Source organism: Protopterus annectens, chromosome 2.part0, assembly GCF_019279795.1.
Source record: "Protopterus annectens isolate FY-2018-M chromosome 2.part0, PAN1.0, whole genome shotgun sequence".
In the NCBI taxonomy this organism is placed as follows: Eukaryota; Metazoa; Chordata; order Ceratodontiformes; family Protopteridae; genus Protopterus; species Protopterus annectens.
In genome coordinates this window covers 113,174,681-113,193,744 of record NC_056728.1, presented here as the reverse complement: position 1 = coordinate 113,193,744, position 19,064 = coordinate 113,174,681, and the positions used below count along the sequence as shown (strand labels likewise).

At 36.3% G+C, this 19,064-nt stretch overlaps 1 protein-coding gene across 3 annotated transcripts in view; it reads right to left on the bottom strand.

The window, feature by feature from the left end:
• Positions 1–19,064, bottom strand: part of LOC122792986 (diacylglycerol kinase beta-like) — a 4,078,579-nt gene that overhangs the window by 1,718,338 nt on the left and 2,341,177 nt on the right. For all 3 annotated transcript variants that reach the window (XM_044060599.1, XM_044060600.1, XM_044060601.1), the window contains 3 exons: positions 14,952–15,068; positions 14,570–14,643; positions 7,214–7,288 (listed from right to left, as the gene is read on the bottom strand). In XM_044060599.1, the coding sequence (XP_043916534.1) occupies positions 7,214–7,288; positions 14,570–14,643; positions 14,952–15,068 (266 nt within the window). The remainder of the gene's footprint in view (positions 1–7,213; positions 7,289–14,569; positions 14,644–14,951; positions 15,069–19,064) is intronic.

The following is a 19,064-nucleotide window of genomic DNA, read 5'->3' as shown; positions in this document are numbered from 1 at the left end:
ATACATACTCCTAACATACCTCCCTTCCCTTATACCTTCCTACTCCTTCTACAATACATACTCTTAACATACCTCCCTTCCCTTATACCTTCCTACTCCTTCTACAATACATACTCTTAACATACCTCCCTTCCCTTATACCTTCCTACTCCTTCTACAATACATACTCTTAACATACCTCCCTTCCCTTATACCTTCCTAATCCTTCTACAATACATTCTCCTAACATACCTCCCTTCCCTTATACCTTCCTACTACTTCTACAATACATACTCTTAACATACCTCCCTTCCCTTATACCTTCCTACTCCTTCTACAATACATACTCTTAACATACCTCCCTTCCCTTATACCTTCCTACACCTTCTACAATACATACTCCTAATGTACCTCCCTTCCCTTATACCTTCGTATTCTTTCCACAATACATACTCTTAACATACCTCCCTTCCCTTATACCTTCCAACTCCTTCTACCATACATACTCCTAACATACCTCCCTTCCCTTATACCTTCCTACTCCTTCTACAATACATACTCTTAACATAACTCCCTTCCCTTATACCTTCCAACTCCTTCTACCATACATACTCCTAACATACCTCCCTTCCCTTATACCTTCCTACTCCTTCTACAATACATACTCTTAACATACCTCCCTTCCCTTATACCTTCCTACTCTTTCTACAATGCATACTCTTAACATACTTCCCTTCCCTTATACCTTCTACTCCTTCTACCATGCATACTGCTAACATACCTCCCTTCCCTTATACCTTCCTACTCCTTCTACAATACATACTCTTAACATACCTCCCTTCCCTTATACCTTCCAACTCCTTCTACCATACATACTCCTAACATACCTCCCTTCACTTATACCTCCCTACTCCTTCTATAATACATACTCTTAACATACCTCCTTTCCCTTATACCTTCCTACTCCTTCTACAATACATACTCCTAACATACCTCCCTTCCCTTATACCTTCCTACTCCTTCTACAATACATACTCTTAACATGCCTCCCTTCCCTTATACCTTCCTACTCCTTCTACAATACATACTTTTAACATACATCCCTTCCCTTATACCTTCCTAATCCTTCTACAATACATCCTCCTAACATAGCTCCCTTCACTTATACCTTCCTAATCCTTCTACAATACATCCTCCTAACATAGCTCCCTTAGCTCATCCTTTCCTGCCTTACACAACACCTTTTTTTGTCCCCATACTTTCTCCTGTTACTCTGCATCCATTCCCTTTCAATTCTTCCTTCTTATACAAATTGACTATTCTGTATAAATCAATACCACTATAATACCTTATATATACAATTCAAATGCCGTATCTACCTAGATCACCAAAGCTAAAATATAAAACTATTATAATGTTTGAATTATCCTTTGTATGTCTGTTTAAGGCTGGCTGTGACTATGTATTCTTACTTCATCTATGTATATTACGTGTCTTCTTGGAACTTTGGCTGCTGTACTTTGTAAATAATGTGTGACTGTTAACTTGTTGTTCTGGAGCTTTTCTCCCTGGGCCTCTGCTAAAAATGGGCTTTTTTGTCCAGTCAGACCTTCCTGGTAAACAAATCTCAAATAAATAAATAAATAAATAATTAAATGTTGCCCTGCAGCAATTGAAATATAAGTCACTTATATGTCACATGTACTAGGCATTATAGCTTAATGATTTCTGAGTGCAGGTGATTGTTTTAAAACTTATGTGAACAGTGTTTTTATAGTAAATCTGCATTGTATATGAGACATTTTGGTACACAAAGACATACTTTATTCTAGAGCATAACTATATATGTGAATGGATTCAATGAAAGTGTCAAATGGCCAAAATGTTCAATTAAATTACATCAACCGGAAAAGGCCAAGTACAGTGATTCAACTAGAAGACAGTACAGCAAGGGTTGGTTATTTTTCATTTCCCTTCTATACTACAGTCTCAAGGTTTATTAATATAATTACCAAGGGGTATGTCTAGCACAGTCCCCAACAAGCAGGGATAGAAAGGCTTGGCCCCCTGGACAGAATGCGTGTTGGGTTTTGAAGCATTTTGAGTTTTACACTTTTCTGGCACTGTTATGATCTTCAGTGTTTTGACCATTCAACATTATAAATGTATCCGATGTGAATTTATAAACTCCATTCTACTGAAGGTCTTTCTTTAAAAACATTTATTTTTAAAATGTGTCTACTCAGCAAAAGTTTGAAGAGTATCAAATAATCTCTAAGACATAAGGACATGTTTTAATTAACCAGAAAGTGTGTGTATCAGTACAACCCTAAAGAATCAAGCATACAGTTAAACTAGGCTAAGATCAGTCACAGTGCTGTTACTAAATGGGGCATGTTTGCTTCTGTAACAAAGGCTTACAAGAAATCCTTCTATGATCTCACAGTAGATACATTACTTCCATTTCAGAAAATATTTATCAAAGTGTCACTAGATTTGCTCCACAAGATTTTATACAGGTTTCTTCCTTATATACTGCAAACGTCATGATGTTTGAAAGCATTTTATTTGTTTAAAATAAAGCTGACAGCATCCATTGAGCTTGTATCCTTGAACTAATACAAATGTTTAAGTACTTCTCATTGTTATGAATGTTTGAAATGTTTAAAAAACAGCTTATTTTATTCATAACCACCTTTTTTAAAAATATAGTAGTTAATTTCTATTTTTTTCCATTTCTCTTCAACTTTTCATCACACATTGCGCAAATTCTTATGACATTTCATTTAAAGATACCTTTCTAGCTCCAGGCAATAGAAATAAGTTAACCTTTAAATTCTATAACCTTGAAGGTGTCAAAATGTAAGAACTTAATACACTGAAATAGCATTCTTTTTTTTTCTTTGCAGTTCTAGCAACTATGCAAGGTGAACCCTGTTGTTGTTTACAATGAATTGGCAGCTGAACAAGAATGCATGTTCCACATGTCATTGCCTATGGGTACAGAACAAAAGTTGACAATGTGCTATGACCTTGATCTGGTATCCTTCTTTTCAGTGTTCAGAAAGGATCATGGATTACCAATGTGTAAATATCCTGCAAAGATGCAACACATTTCTTTGCACATAAAATGAAACATAAAGGTAACTGAAGCATGTCAATTTACAGAGGCGCACATGGTTTCACTCACTATAATTTCTATTGTTGTAATAAAACATTTTATCATATCATACATTTTGATTTTTGAACACGTTTATTGTAAATCATCAGCATGTTTATAGGGAGAAGTAACAACATTAACTTATTCTTGCAGCTCTCAAACTGGAGAAAGTAATAAAGAGTATTTTGATTTAGGGGTGATAAAGGTCCTTGGGTGACATGCTACTCCACTCAAGAAATTCCTACAACAAGGCATTTAATTCGACAGGAACAGGATTATCATACAGAGAAGTTCACAGACTAGATAGTGAAGAGGAAAATACACCTGTGCTTTTATGTTTCCATCAGCACTGTCCCTGCTATTTGTTACATTTGAGCCACGTAAGACAGAAGAGTTTATTTTTCACCTTACATTGACATTTTTCATTGTTTTTCCATGACAAGTGATTTTAATCAATTTTGACTAACAGGTCTGTATTATGTGAGCAAGTATTTTATTACTTGTACATTAATTCTTATGCAGTTCGGCTATATAGATTAACTTTTGATGTGCTGATATGCAGACTCCAGATACCCCAGAATATAACAAAGGCCAGACAAAGGGTGAATGTTTGAAGCAGTTGATTGTCAAAGCAGTGTCAGTGAGCATTTGGACAAAAGGGATTATTTTAATACATCTAATAAAAAAACAAGTTTCTACACAGCTTCTAAACAATGACACCAAGAATAAAACCAAAAGTAGAACAGTGAACAGAAAAACACTAAACAAATAGCAGCATAAATGGAACTTATATTCCAATGAAAATTGCAGCTAAATCATATTTTAGCTATCAGGTTTGTATCTTCACTCACTGTGCTCTATCTACTGTATAAGGTACTTGCCCATCTTGGGTGCCTCCAGTATCATCAATGGTAGTTCCATGGTAGAGTATTAAACATATCCTGCAGACATTGTCTAGATCTGCCTCTTTGCATTTTGCAGAAAACTTCTCCCTTTCTTTTGTGGAATACTGGCCCAGTCATGGAATGTTCCCCCTTTATTCTATGGAATATTGTCCCTCATGGAGTCCCCCCCCCCCCTTCTTCTATGGAATACTGCTCATGTCATTTTTTTCAGCTTTGGAATCTTTTCTGTTATAACCAGACAATCTTTTCATTTGTAAACATCTCAGTCATGTCCCTGTCTTTGCCTAAAGGTATTGTAATCCATGTATTCGTCATTTCTTTATTGGACTTTTTCTCTCAAAATGATGGACTAGCCTTATTAGACTACAGTGACTGCTTACAGACAGCCCAATGCCCCTTTTTGAAGACTGACTGCTTTTCAAAACAGGTGCTGCAAAACTGAATGTAGTATTTCAAGCACAAATACAAAGAAACACACAAACACATACCACACATGCACATAGGTGTGCCTACACACATACACGCATGCACACACACACACACACACACACACACACACACACACACACACACACACACACACACACACACACACACACACACACACACACAAAACCTGAATTGTCATTTCTTCTACTTTCCTAAGAGCTAGCTAAAATGCAAATAGTGGTTCATGTATGATTAAGCTCTGCCCAGACAGTACCTGTCAAAGTCAACAATGTATACTTAACTGCATATATAACAAGTTCAACTTTCATAAAAGACCACAATCAAAAGCATAATTGCAATGGACCAGCATATTGTATTTTTTTACATCATACATGCCCAGTTTAGTACGTAACTTTCCAAACTATTAGGCTCTAAGCACTAGTGTTTTAAAGAAGTTTCAGTTGGATGCAGTCTCAAAACCATCAAATAAAGTACAAAACTGCAGGACTGGGTACTTACGTGTTATTGCAACCAGATTTTTGCGGTTGCGATAATACACACGCTGGCATGAAAATGACTGGGGGAAAACTGGAAGCTGTTATTTAAAGTCCTTACTGATGAAAAGTAACTGTGGATTACATGCAGGAAGAGAGAAACAATTGTTTTAGTCTTCCTGTTTTGCGTGCATAACACACGCACGCTTCAATTGTCTCACATTTCTAAGACAGTATAATTCATAAGGTAATGGCAGAATGAGTATATCTGTTCTGTAGTAGTGAGTGCAAGCTGTCAGTTACAGTCGTATAGCAAGCCGTGGACACACTTGCATAAAAACACAGAAACATTGCAATGCTCTGTCACTTACTTGCTAAAGAAAAGCGAAGTGGGGCGATATTTGGTAAGAGCAATTGCAGTCAGTAAGAGAGCAGCCCTGACAATTGAAGCGTCTATGCACTTTACTGCCAGCTACATGACATGGTGTCAGTAAAGTGCATACATAAACAGCGACACTACATTTTTACTTTTTTATTCATAACCCTGCCTAAAACAACCTTCAGTATGAAAGAAAAGACTTGCTTGACATCTTCACTGCATTAATAGGTTACATTTAAACATGGTGAAACAACCGGTAGTATCGCAAAAATCTGTTTGCGATAACACGTAAGTACTCAGGACTGCTGTAAACAGAAAGCACAAAGTTGTAAAATCAGTTGCCGTGAACATAATAGTTGAAGCACACACCTATTGGATATGCACATCAAGGCAACAAATCAGTGGATAGACAGTGTAAGAAGCATAAAGTAGAAAAACCTCTTGTTAGTTAAACACAACCACTCACTGTTAACACTGTGCTCACTGACCTACAATTTTGTTCAAATTAAAAGTTACCTATTTGGTTAAAATGACAGTGTAACCTGATTGTCATAGTTTGTGACAACCATATAAGGACCTGAAGACCTACTGAAGCACACACTATGGCTTCATTGAAAAGTCTAAGTGATCCATCCATGAATCTAGACACCTTTTAAAGTTGACTCACTTTAATGTGTATATATAAAGATCAACTTTACCACAGGCAAACCACAGACTGGGAAAGAAAATTTTCAGTGTAGTTCTGCATATTGATTGTGAATGTATACTCCCCACACTTAGTCCATAAAGTAGATTGCAGAAGATCTACATTTTTCAGTATTCAAAATTCTATGCTCAACATTACTGGGTAACAACAGGTGTTGTGCTTCATATCAGCATGGTAAGCAGAAGGCATTTTATTTGGCACTAGAGCTGCAGAGATGAAACAGGAACACAGCCTTCTTGAATTGGTAATTAACTGCAGTTTGACGAACGAACAGAATAAGAATGTTCCATAGTTTTGGGACCACTAGCAATAACTATGTTGGGGATGGTAGAATCCAGCAACAGCATGTGCTACATTCAACAAAATTGCTCCCCATCATTTGACTTTATAGTGTCAAGAGATTGATGCTGACAATTTTAAAAATAAAAGTTACATTAACTTATAAGTCTTAGAAAAATCATACCTTTATATTATCTGTATTTGAAACTATCACTTCACTCTGACTGCATTCACTAAGCTAGCTTTTTATTATTATTATTTTTTTTTTACATATTCTCATTCCCCCTCTGTACCTATCTAACTCCTCGATGAAAAACTCTACATGAACTGGTATGGTCTACAACCAGTTATAGCTATATGAAGTTATCACTCTATCTGTACAAAAATTAGTTTTCAGTTTTGCTCTTCTGAAAGACTAAAATGCATGTCTACTATTATAATTAAATATTTTCTTTTTCTTTTTTTAATCAAGAAGGGAACTAAGGTGTCTATTTAGAGCTGCTATTTTCATACACAGCTTAGAAAAGTGTATTTTTTCACAAGTAGAGATAAGAACTAAAAGAAAGATATAAAGCATATGATGAACGATTCTGTGCATGGAACTGAATTCTGAATTTTGAATTCTTACTAGTAAACATGAACACATTTAAGCACTTTAACCATTTTTTTCATAGGTCATCACCTAAAGTGCACAAATGGAAGGCAATTTAAAAATGTTATCAAGTAGCTGTCATCATTCTGATATGTATATATACAGTATATATATATATATATATATATATATATATATATATATATATATATACATACACACATATGTGTATGTGTGTGTGTGTGTGTGTGTGTATTAGACAATGTATTAGCAGAAATAAAACTTCTTACCCTGCTGTTGGCCCACCCCTGTCAAGGCTGTACACTTGTCGTGGGTTAAGAAGATACTGGAATTTTCTGAGAACTCTAAAAAAAATAGAGATTAATTTAGGTAAATTTTGCATATCTCCATCTTTTGCTTAAATTCTGACTGCATGAGAATGTTCTAGAGATGATGTGTGGTAGAATGTAAATGATTAACAGAGAAGCAAAGTTACTGTCATGCAATATGATAACAAAATCATCACAATCTCAAAAATGAAATCAGAAAATCATATACTAACTCCCAAGTGACCTTACCTCAGATTAAGTTGTACCTTTTTGCTAGCTATGGATATAGCTAAATTACAAATTTAATTTTCATGACAGCATGCATAGGATATTAACTTTAACATCAATTCATTTCATTTTTATCTGGCAGCCCCTATAAATCAACAGCCAACACTCGTATTTGAAAACTATTTGTAATCAACTTATATTTTTGCCCGCATCTTCCAGCATATCCATCATTTTAAATCCAGTTAGCCTTTACTCCTTCAGATACTTCACCTGTTATTCCTCTTCTCCCAAAGAGTGAAACTGATATCCTTAACGGAGACTGGTGGGATAGAAGGGATAGGTGGCATCGCTACAAACACTAAGCAATTATGGCAGCATTCATTTCTAATAGCTACTAGGTTTTCTCAGTCTCGTGTCAGGCATGAGATGATACAAACAGAGACTGGAGATGCCTAGTGTTTCATAACACAGAGGAACAAAGCACTGGCTGTAATATTGATGAGGTTTCATGGTCTGGAGAAGCATGTGAGTAAAGGTGGGAATGAGTGTCCTATGTCAGCTCACTCTTAGATGAAGTTTGTCTATCCCACTGTAGAGTCAGTGAACATTATGAATCATACCAGAGGGGGAATCAGCTTCAACCCATCAAGCCACTTTTGAATGGTACCCTTCACTGTGTGTGTGTGTGTGTGTGTGTGTGTGTGTGTGTGTGTGTGTGTGTGTGTGTGTTTGTATTTTATGTAGGACAAACATCCCTCCAGAATCTACTCCAACCCTATCGCACCACCAGATCACTAAGATCCAGCAACAAAAATCACTTACAAGTTACTGAAGCCAATAACTCTTCTGGAGAAGCACTATTCTCTTGCGCCATAGCCAAATTATGGAACTCCCTCCCACCCACAATTACCTATGTACCATCATGCACCCACTTCAAAACTTTACTAAAAGCGACCTAAAATCATGCTGGCTATGCCCTTGCAACTCCCCCTCTAATATTACCCACCCCATCCACCCACTACCTTTCTTTCCACCTCACTAACTACCTTGATTATAGCAAGCTTGGATGATCATAAGCCTAACTACTTATTATACAGCAGGAACTTCTTAATGTAACAATTGTACCTCGCAGATGATAAAGATTCTAGTTGTCTACTGATGTACTATGTTCTTCATCTGTAACTATGTTTGTAATTGTTAATTACTATGTTGATCAAATTATTAATTGCTATGTAAATCCAGTGTAACTACTGTCTGTATATTTCAACTGTGGAGCTTTTCTCCCCGGGCCTCCGCTGAAAATGGACCTATGTTCAGTCGGACACTCCCAGTCAACAAATGTAAATAAATAAATAAATAATGAATGAATGCACTGGTGAAAGTTATTGCCTTCCCTTGTATGTGCCTTCAGACACTCATTGACAGCAGTGGTGATACAGAATAATCCCAATGACTGCCTGGATGACAGCCCCCCATGATCATTTCTCAATTACAGGAAATGAATATGCAGACCATGAAAGGTGATGGTTAATATTGGCCAGGCATAGTTAGGCATATAATATTAAAATGTGGTGAATGAGGGTGCTCTTCCATACCCTTGTAACTCAATGCCCTATTATAGCCTGCATCTGTTCCCCAATATTTGTTAGGGAGTCCTTCCCCAGAGTGCTTGTACTTGCATTACACTTCAGGTTAGGGAGTCCTTCCCCAGAGTGCTTGTACTTGCATTACACTTCAGGGCAGGCAAACTGTCACTGGCTGCTGAATGTTACCTTCCTGGCCTCTTCCTCTACTGACCAAGGTTAGTCCTGAAGACTGGATCACATCAGCACTGGCATGGAACATAACTCCTTCCTTATGTACCAGATGGACTAGGAATCTCTTTTATTAATCATGGGATTTCAGTATATTCCATTTACATTCCCATTGGCCAGCACACAATTAATTATTGGCAAAAACATAAAACACCTCAATATCTTGAAAATTTCAGAATACTTTGTAATCATATTAAAAACCAATAAATGAAGACAAAAATCTATACTATGATAACTTTCAGAATAATATTAAACACAACGCTAAAAAATTCTATACATCCATTAAAGAATCTTACATACCGGCCAAAAATTCAACCCAAACCCCTCTCCCTATAAGTTACTACTCAAAATTGCAATGCAGTTCAACTCTTATTTTGTAGATGGTATAACGTCTCTAACCAAGGATTCCTCAACGTCTAATCCCAACCCTGCCCAACACCCACATATCACCACATCCTCTTTCACATTCAAACCTGTGCCCATATCCTATATAAAACTACTTTTAAACAAACTTAAACCATACTCTTCTTCAGCTGAATTCCTTACAAGTGAGTAACTAAAAATAGCAGCCAATAGCATTGCCTATCCTGTCTCAATCTTTTTAAACAGGTCAGTCCAGGAATCCCACATTCCTATCCTCTGGTAAAAATCACTCATTATCCCTCTGCACAAAGGAGGAAATTCAACAGACATTAAAACCTATCTTACCTCTCCTCACCAAAATACTTGAAAACTGTATTAAAAACAATTGCTCTAGTATCTCATGCAGAAAGAACTTGTATCGCCATCCTTCCCATAGTACTCATACTGCCCTTCTAACCTATATAAATACTGTCAATAAAGCTAGAGATAATGGCAAACTAGTCTCTTTCTTATTTCTAGATTTGTCTAAAGCCTTCAATACAGTTTGCCACAGCAAACTTCTTTAAATATCCTCATTAGGTCTTTCTCAGCCTACTCTTCTGTTGTTCAAAAGCTACCTGCTCAATAGATATCAGTCAGTAAAATGGCACTCCGCACTCTCTCCTTGCCTCCCAGTTACTACTGGTGTACCACAAGGCTCTATCCTTGGTCCCCTCCTCTTTAACATTTTTCACCAACACCCTCTATACTTCCACAAAACAGTCCACCCTAATACAATACACAGATGATTCCACTCTCATTTGCACATCTGACGACACTGCATACCTCCAAAAAATTGCTCAGGAAGCTTTAACAGTCACTGAAACATGGCTTCATAACTCACAACTCATGCTCAACCGAAAAAAGCCAAACTACTACTTTTTTCCCCCAAATCCCTCTCTCATGAAAAACAACATTTAAAGTCCTCTTGCGTGATAACACAACCACTGAAGTCACTTCTCATATCAAATTATTAGGGGTGATAGTGGATGATAATCTTACATTTCAAAATGCATATATAAAATTGTATAAAATAAATCATCAAAAACTAGAGATGCTTTACTGAGCCAAAATGTTTCTCACCCACACAACTAAAACTACACTTGCCACTAATTATTTCTTCCTGCTCATCCTTATGGTGCTCCTATACCCACTAACATCCAGGCTTCACAAAAATTAAAACTTGAATGATTGTATAACAAAGTTGGTAAATTTGCAGCAAATACCCCTTTCAGAACCCACCACTGGATAGCACTAAAAAGCCTAAATTGGCTAGAAGTGCCTCATCAACTAACATGCACACAGCTTCTTAACACCAATAAAATTATCTAGCATCCATCTACCTGTCCAGCACCAAACTCCATTCTACACAACTGCATTCCCAGCCGGTCATTGTGATCCAGTGACCAAACACTCCTGTCTGTCTACAAACCTAGCAAATCTGCTGGGCATTGTCTGTCCTTGTACAAGGTTGCTAAGACCTAGAACTCATTACCTGTATCCATCAGGTCAGTATCCTCTCTCCCATCTTTCAAAACCACTCTGAAAGACTTCCTATCTAAAATCCTGCTCTGTTCTTGCTCAAAACAAAGATAAACTATATCCCTAAATTTTAACAAGTACCTTTTCATTCCTTATTCCTCCTTACACTCATTACTTCACTTACTTCCTTAATTCTATAAAATTCTCTTCCCTGAATTTCTCTCTAAATATACCATAAGCCTGTTTTTCCATTTACGTCATATTCCAATTCCTGTTTTTATTAGAGTAATTTACCTTTAATTTCGCTACAAACTGCCCAAAATTTTTCTAAATATTAAATTGTCATAATGCTTATATTAATTTGTAACTAATGTTTTTATATTATGTCTAAATTATTTAAACTGCAGATGTTTTTGTTTTATTTTTGAAGATTGTAAAATTGTTGTTCTTAAAAGGTTTTGTAATAATTGGGAGCTTTTCTTCCCAGGTGTCTGCTGAAAATGGGCTTCTACTCAGTCAGACTTTCCCAGTAATCAAATGTCAAATAAATAAATAAATGAATTGCTAAAGTACAGATATGATCTACAGATTGACACTGTCAAGTCTGAGTAAATAGATACTGAGGAAGCTTAAGTAGGAGTCTGCTATTCATGGACTGATGCCTACATGTCAGAGAAGATGATGACTGACCACGTGATTAACAATAGCAAGCACAGAACAAGAGATAAAAGAAGGAAGATAGTGTTAGTGGTTCTCGACCCAGCTGTTCCCATTACAAAACAAAGTCTCATGGTGACCATACAAGGTGTTCTACTGAGACCAGACACTGAAGCAATAGTTGTGAATGGCTCTGGGAGGTAAGAATTTCTTGTAGAAACCCCTGAAATGGCTCTCCCAAGTTATGGTAAATTGTACCAAGTTTTAGGATGAATGGCATTAAATACTTCTGCACACACACATCAGATAGTCTGCAAAGAGACAGGTGAAAATATCAAATGTACTAAATGGTTCTTATTTGTTATGCACTGGACTGACATGAAGCTTATGACCATATCTTGCAACTGTCTGAGATTGGGGCATGTATTTTTGCCCTGACCCTCATAAAACTTTTGATTTCTTGGTAAACCAATGAGGAATATGGTCAGCTAATAATGCCAGATATTAGAATTTCACACTTCTTATTGTTCAGAAAATGCAGTCTGATGCAATATCTATTGTACAATTAACTCTTTAAGCATTTTTTGGCCTGTATCCCATCATTATGTTTGTTTTTGTCCAGAATTCTTGTGCAAGAAAGTAGAGAGGTATGTTTAAAACAATGTCAGTGTTTACATAACCCATCTAAGAAAATGCAGTGTAAAACAAGCTTTGCACCTATATACTATTCAAGTTACGTTACAAGCAGTAATCTCTGTATGAGGCCCGCAAAATGCTATGTCGTATAAAAATATATTAAAATTTACAAGACATAGAAAGTTACATTGAACTTTTCCTAGACCATGCCAAAATATGTTCAGACAGTTTTTTTTGAATGGTATTTAAAAAAAATAATTGACAGATGTTTGAAGTATAAATTAAAAAAAAAACAAATACAAATATTTGTTCTCCTGCCATAAACTCATGGATGAAAGAATGAATTTAAAACATCATTTAGTGGTACAGCCTACAGTTCCATTTGAGATGTGTCCAGTTTGCATAATATTTAGCTTGGCTGACATAGTAATGCCTTTGGCACTCAGTAGGGGAAATAAATGGGAAACAAAGGTGAGGAGAGATAAAAATATTTCAAAAAAGAAAATTTCGCAATTGAATTTCCATAGTCATTGTATTTGTTACATAATTTAGAGGGGTGTTTGGATAACAGTCCATTGTATGGCAAGGTGAGTGTTTTGCCCGCACAGAAAATTATAATATTTTCCCTTTTTCTTTTTGTTTATTTTTTTTCCAGTTACATAAGACTGATTGGGCTGGTTTTCATTGACTTTGATTTGTACATGTCACAAATTCCAGATAAATACACTGGTCAATTAAGCAATCATTTAGATTAATCCATCAGTGAGTCACCAAATACAGCCATGGTCAGTACACCACCCATTCTACCTGTTTAAACTTCTGTGAATTAATTTCTGTTCTTAATAACACCATTGATGGATTCTACTGATAATTGTCTCTGTCTGCAATACAGTTTTCACTTACTTTTGTATTTATACACTATTCCCTGTCACATCTCTTCCACTTCTCACATCTTTACTTAAGTCAAATAAGCTGCCATCTATAAATAATTAAATATATTATATCTTTTCAGTTTTAAAATACCTAAAAAAAACTCTTTACTATTCTTTTTTGACTTTACCTGATCTTTTAAAAGTTGACATATTAAAATGTGATTATTTCAATACCCCATATTCCAACCTATCATCTTAGCATCTAGGTGGTAAGATAACCTCAAGGAACTCCAACCTTCTTTCCATTGTAATAATTCCATAAGTTTTATTGTAGAAGACCTTTTCTCTTTGTGACCCTAACTGAATTTGTTATCTGCATAATGCAAACATCTGAGGCATATATATTGGCAGAGCTTGCATTTTTCTGAGCTCAGTCCTAGACATTTTTTGAAAGAAAAACATTTGGCATGTTAAAACATCTTCTACAAGTTCAAAATATCCTGTTTGGAATGGCTGTCTATCAGAAGTTTTGGACTCAATGATGCAAGCCCTAAAACTATGAAAATTTAAATGGGATGTAACACAATAGCGAATATTGGAGGTCACTGTTATGCATTTAATGCATTCTTTTGCATGGGCCATCCCTGTATCCCCCACCCTTCACGCACTTCACCACTTACATTTACCAACTCCAAGATAACTGTACCTCTACGAAGAGGGAATATTCCAAGATACAGCAATTTTGGAGTTAGTCTACATTTCACCATAACAGCACTTCTAGACTTCTGGCTCCAAGGTTTGTAGTTCTGGTCTGATTTGGAATAGAGTACAGAAATAAAAAGTTCTCTGCAGAGTAGCTCAGGCTTTAATGTTATTTCATATAAAACTATCATAGCCAATTCACTTCCAGTCTTGAAAGGAGTATATTAATTTTCCTACATTACGTATAAGTATGATTAAGTGCAACAATTTAAATTTTAATACCTCTAATACTGCAAACAATTTCTTTCCATGTTTCATAGTGTTATCATGTTAAAAAAGCAGAAGTAGTTAAGCTTTCCCAGGCTTCCAGTTTTTGTTTGTGAATTTATTTAATTGCTTGTGTTACAGAATATAGAATGAATATTATGAAAGAGCTATGTTCATTCAAAAAAGTTCCATAGTTGTTGCTGTATGAAAAACTAGAATCATCTAGAAAATACAGATAGCAGGTAAAAATATGTTACCTTTCTCCTTGTCTTCCACCACTTTTGGGGTTCACAAAGACCAGAAGGGGATGTGTACCAGACGAAGGGGTGATCTGAATAAACAAAAGACAGCACACTATTTTCAATATTATAGTGGTCTTACTTAAAAAGATAGATTTTTGCCTGTTTACAGTAATCCTATGTTTTGGCAATGTTGATTTTTTCCTGTTTAAAATAATCATATGTTTTGGCAATGTTTATTGTGCTGAAGATTTCCTCCTCTATACAACTGATAATTAACATTTGTATAATCGTATAAGCTAGCACTTTGTATTTGTTATAAAGTTTAAATTACCTTTTGCCACCCAAATGTTTCCATATGATTTACAGCCTTTCAACAGGAAATGCAAAGGCGACATACCTGTAGACCTTGTCCATCAACTGTAGTTGTGTTAAACTTGAAAGACAGGCAGCTGTCATCTGGACTTGTACTAGATGGGGAATCACTGTCTGTTCTCTTTTGATTTGGCTGTCTGTCCTATAGAAACAAACAGATAGCATGAACATACCACAAGCAACAGTTTTGAGCATCATTTACTTTATAGAGCACATCAAACTCTTATATATTTCCTTGCCTGTCAGTGGTAGTTCAAATCATCATAGAAACGTATACAATCTGTTGATCACACAGTTAATCATTTCCTTACATGCTAAGTATGAATCAGATCATATCTGAAAAGCAAAATATTTGTTTTTGTTTCTATAAATCAAAAATAGTGTTTTATGGCTATACAATACAGTTCAGAATTGTATGATAAATACAGCCCATTGTTGCAAACATCTACCACCTTTCTGCAAAAAAGCAACAAATGAAACATACACACACACACGCACACACGCACACACGCACACACACACACACACACACACACACACACACACACACACACACACACACACACACACAAATATATATCCTGCCTCATATCTTCCGAAAGTCTTCCACATTTCTTTGTAGCTGTACATGTACTGCTGATAATATTGTTTAGTAAATATCCAAGAACTTATTCTCTTACATTTGTGCTCAAATGCAAATTGTCAGTCCTTTGGAAGAGAAGTTATAATCTCTAACTTCTGGCTTCCACAAAATGGTGGTGGGCTGTGCACACTAACTCATTTGACAATACATGGAACTATATGTACAGATCATATCATCCCCACTGTAAGTGTGGGCAGGGAATGGTACAGATTATACTCTCCATAAAAGTGTGTAGACAGCAGATCTCCAGTAAATTTACTGTTTCTTGTTGTTCCTCCTCACTATCTACTCCACTAGATATGAACACCTAGGTAATTCCCTACTTTATAAAACAATTGTAATATTGCAACAGAAAAGTATTTTTTTTAATTAATTCAACTTTGTGGATTATTATAGCAATAACCCATGCCTGGGTGTGGGTAATGCTGGATTTACCCACGGTTGGTGTGGTTTGGTCACGAGGCGCCCGAGTGGCCAAACAAAGACAACCATGGGTAAATCCAGCATTACCCACACCCAGAAGTGGGTTATTGCTATTATACAATGACATTATTTAAGAAAAAAATTATTATTTTTCTTAAATATGACATTGTATAATGCCTGCTTGCTGCCCTTCTGCAGCTGTCTGGTATTCTGCAGCAGTTCTGATGTACTGCGCATGCGTATGCTTATGCAGTACATCAGTGCTGTGGGTGGAAGCAACGGAGAAAGCAAGATCTCCATTGCTTTTTACAAACTGTCTCACTATGTTAAAGGAGTTTAACATAGCGAGACAGCTTTAAAAAAAGCAATGGAGAAAGGATGATCTCCGTTACTTTTTTTAAAGCTGTCTCGCTATGTTAAACTCCTTTAACATAGTGAGACAGTGTGCAATGAATATCTTGCATTCTCCGTTGCTGTAAAAATGACTTATACTAATGGAAAAAGTCTGGGCGACCGGACCTTTTTCCATTAGTATAAGTCTGATTTACAACGTGCACTCCGACCAATCAGTATGCATGTTTTAGAATATTAATGGGGGGTCGTTGTATAATGTGCTTTATTCTTCTTTTATGGCAACTCATGAGAAAAGAATAGCAACCAATCTGTGAGTAATAAACTGGGGTCAAGGGGACATGCAGATAAACAAAGAGGTCAGGTGGACTGTAGGCTGGTCACAGAGTCAAGCCATACATGTGCAAAGAGTTGTTAGAACAAAAACAATCTCCTTTCCCTAATTTTACTTTTGTATTCAGCTTTGGAACTCTGGGCTATTCTGTGACATTCATCCTAAATTGTTTATTATACCATGACCCCCCCAAAACGTGCACGCTGATTGGCCAGCGTGCCCATTGTAAATCGAATTATACTAATGGAAAAAGGTCCGGTCGCCCGGACTTTTTTCCATTAGTATAACTCGTTTTTTTAAAACACTGTCTCGTTATGTTAAATGGGTTTAACATAGCGAGACAGCTTTAAAATAAGCAACGGAGATCTCCGTTGCTTATTTTAAAGCTGTCTCGCTATGTTAAACCCATTTAACATAGCGAGACAGTGTTTTAAAAAAAAGCAACGGAGAAAGCAAGATCTCTGTTGCTTTTTTTTAGTGTTTCGCTATGTTAAATGGGTTTAACATAGCGAGACAGCTTTAAAATAAGCAACGGACATCTCCGTTGCTTATTTTAAAGCTGTCTCGCTATGTTAAACCCATTTAACATAGCGAGACAGTGTTTTAAAAATAAGCAACAGAGAAAGCAAGATCTCCATTGCTTTTTTTTAGTGTTTCGCTATGTTAAATGAGTTTAACATAGCGAGACAGTTTTAAAATAAGCAACGGACATCTCCGTTGCTTATTTTAAAACTGTCTCGCTATGTTAAACTCATTTAACATAGCGAACTAAAAAAAAGCAACGGAGATCTTGCTTTCTCCATTGCTTTTGCTCACAGCTCTGATGTACTGCGCAGGCGCCAAGGTACATCAGAACTGCCGCGGATGCCAGACATCTGCGGAAGGGCAGTAAACAGGCATTATACTATGCCATTATTTAAGAAAAGTAACAGTTTCTTTTCTTAAATAATGTCATGGTAAAATAGCAATAATCCACTTCTGGGTGTGGGTAATGCTACATTTACCCACGGTTGGCTTTGTTTGGTCCCTTGGGCTTCGCCTTCGGGACCAAACCACGCCAACCGTGGGTAAATTTAGCATTACCCACACCCAGGCGTGGGTTATTGCTATATTACATACCACTGCGGCGGTGGTGCTGTGGTAGCGTTGTCGCCTCACAGTAAGACGTTGTCCTGTTCGATTCTCAGCTAGAGCGTCTTCTGTGTGGAGACATGCATGAATGGGCGTACCTTCTTTGAAGGTTGTGCGTCAGGGCCGGCAACTCAGCACGTAAAAATCTACTGCCAATCATTAGCGGACCGGAGTTCCGCTGTGGCAACCCCTAACCGGGAAAAGCCAAAAGACACAACAACTACCATAATCAGAAACCAGTGACTCCCCCTTTAAGACAATTACTTCTGACTACACTGAGCATTCTCTCCTGCAGAGTCAGTGCAGACTCTTGAGTGTAAAAGTATCATTTTTTTTATAACTGTCTGTCAGCTTTTCAGCATGCATGTCTGTTTGTCTGTCTGTTGCTCTCTGTCTCTGTGGACCAGGTAATTATAGACTGTGTTAGAGTGATGGAGTAGAAGTGAAGACAGTAATTCAATACTTTACTTCAAATATTTTACCCAGTGCTGTGGAGTAATCCTTTGATACAGTGACAGAAAAGGAATTTATCTTTATTTGTAAATGAAGTATGTTAAATCATGCATGAGTGCATGATTACAGTGGAAAGTTGGACTCTTTTGAGAAAATGCATAACTTAGAACAAATGTATGCTCATTAATGCTAGGCTGTTCACCATTTATTTTTTAAACTGTCTAATTTTTTATTTTGTAATAAATGTCAAAGTTTATACTGAATGTTCTTTTTGCAATGAATAGAAAAATAAGGTACCAAGAAAATAAGTTATTTTCTTTTAGGCTCTGAATGCTCTGTCTATATCAAATCATGGCAAATGCAAAAGAAATGAATACACTGGGACTTTTCTCATACATTGAAAATTCTCACACAAAGTTCTGCTTTCAATGGATTAAATGCTGACTAACTACAATGATCATACGCATTACTTCTGCTGTAAGAAGTGCAGACTGACAGTATGAAAGTTTCACAGAGAAATGAAAAGAGAAGTGATGCATTTAACAGAGTCTGACAAGGAAGGTAATTTCAAAAATTACTTAAAAAACATTAATAAATAACTAAATAAATAAATAACTGTTTAGAAAATGTTTTTAACTCTTATCTGAAAAATGGCAGTGTATACAAACATAAAGTATCCAAAAGGAATTGTTATAAGCTTTGGATGAAACTTTTGTAAACATACAAGACTGTGCTTTGTGCAATAAGTAAAAAACCCCAACAGAGGCAGAAAATGTAATTTTGGAAATTAAGAGCAATATTAC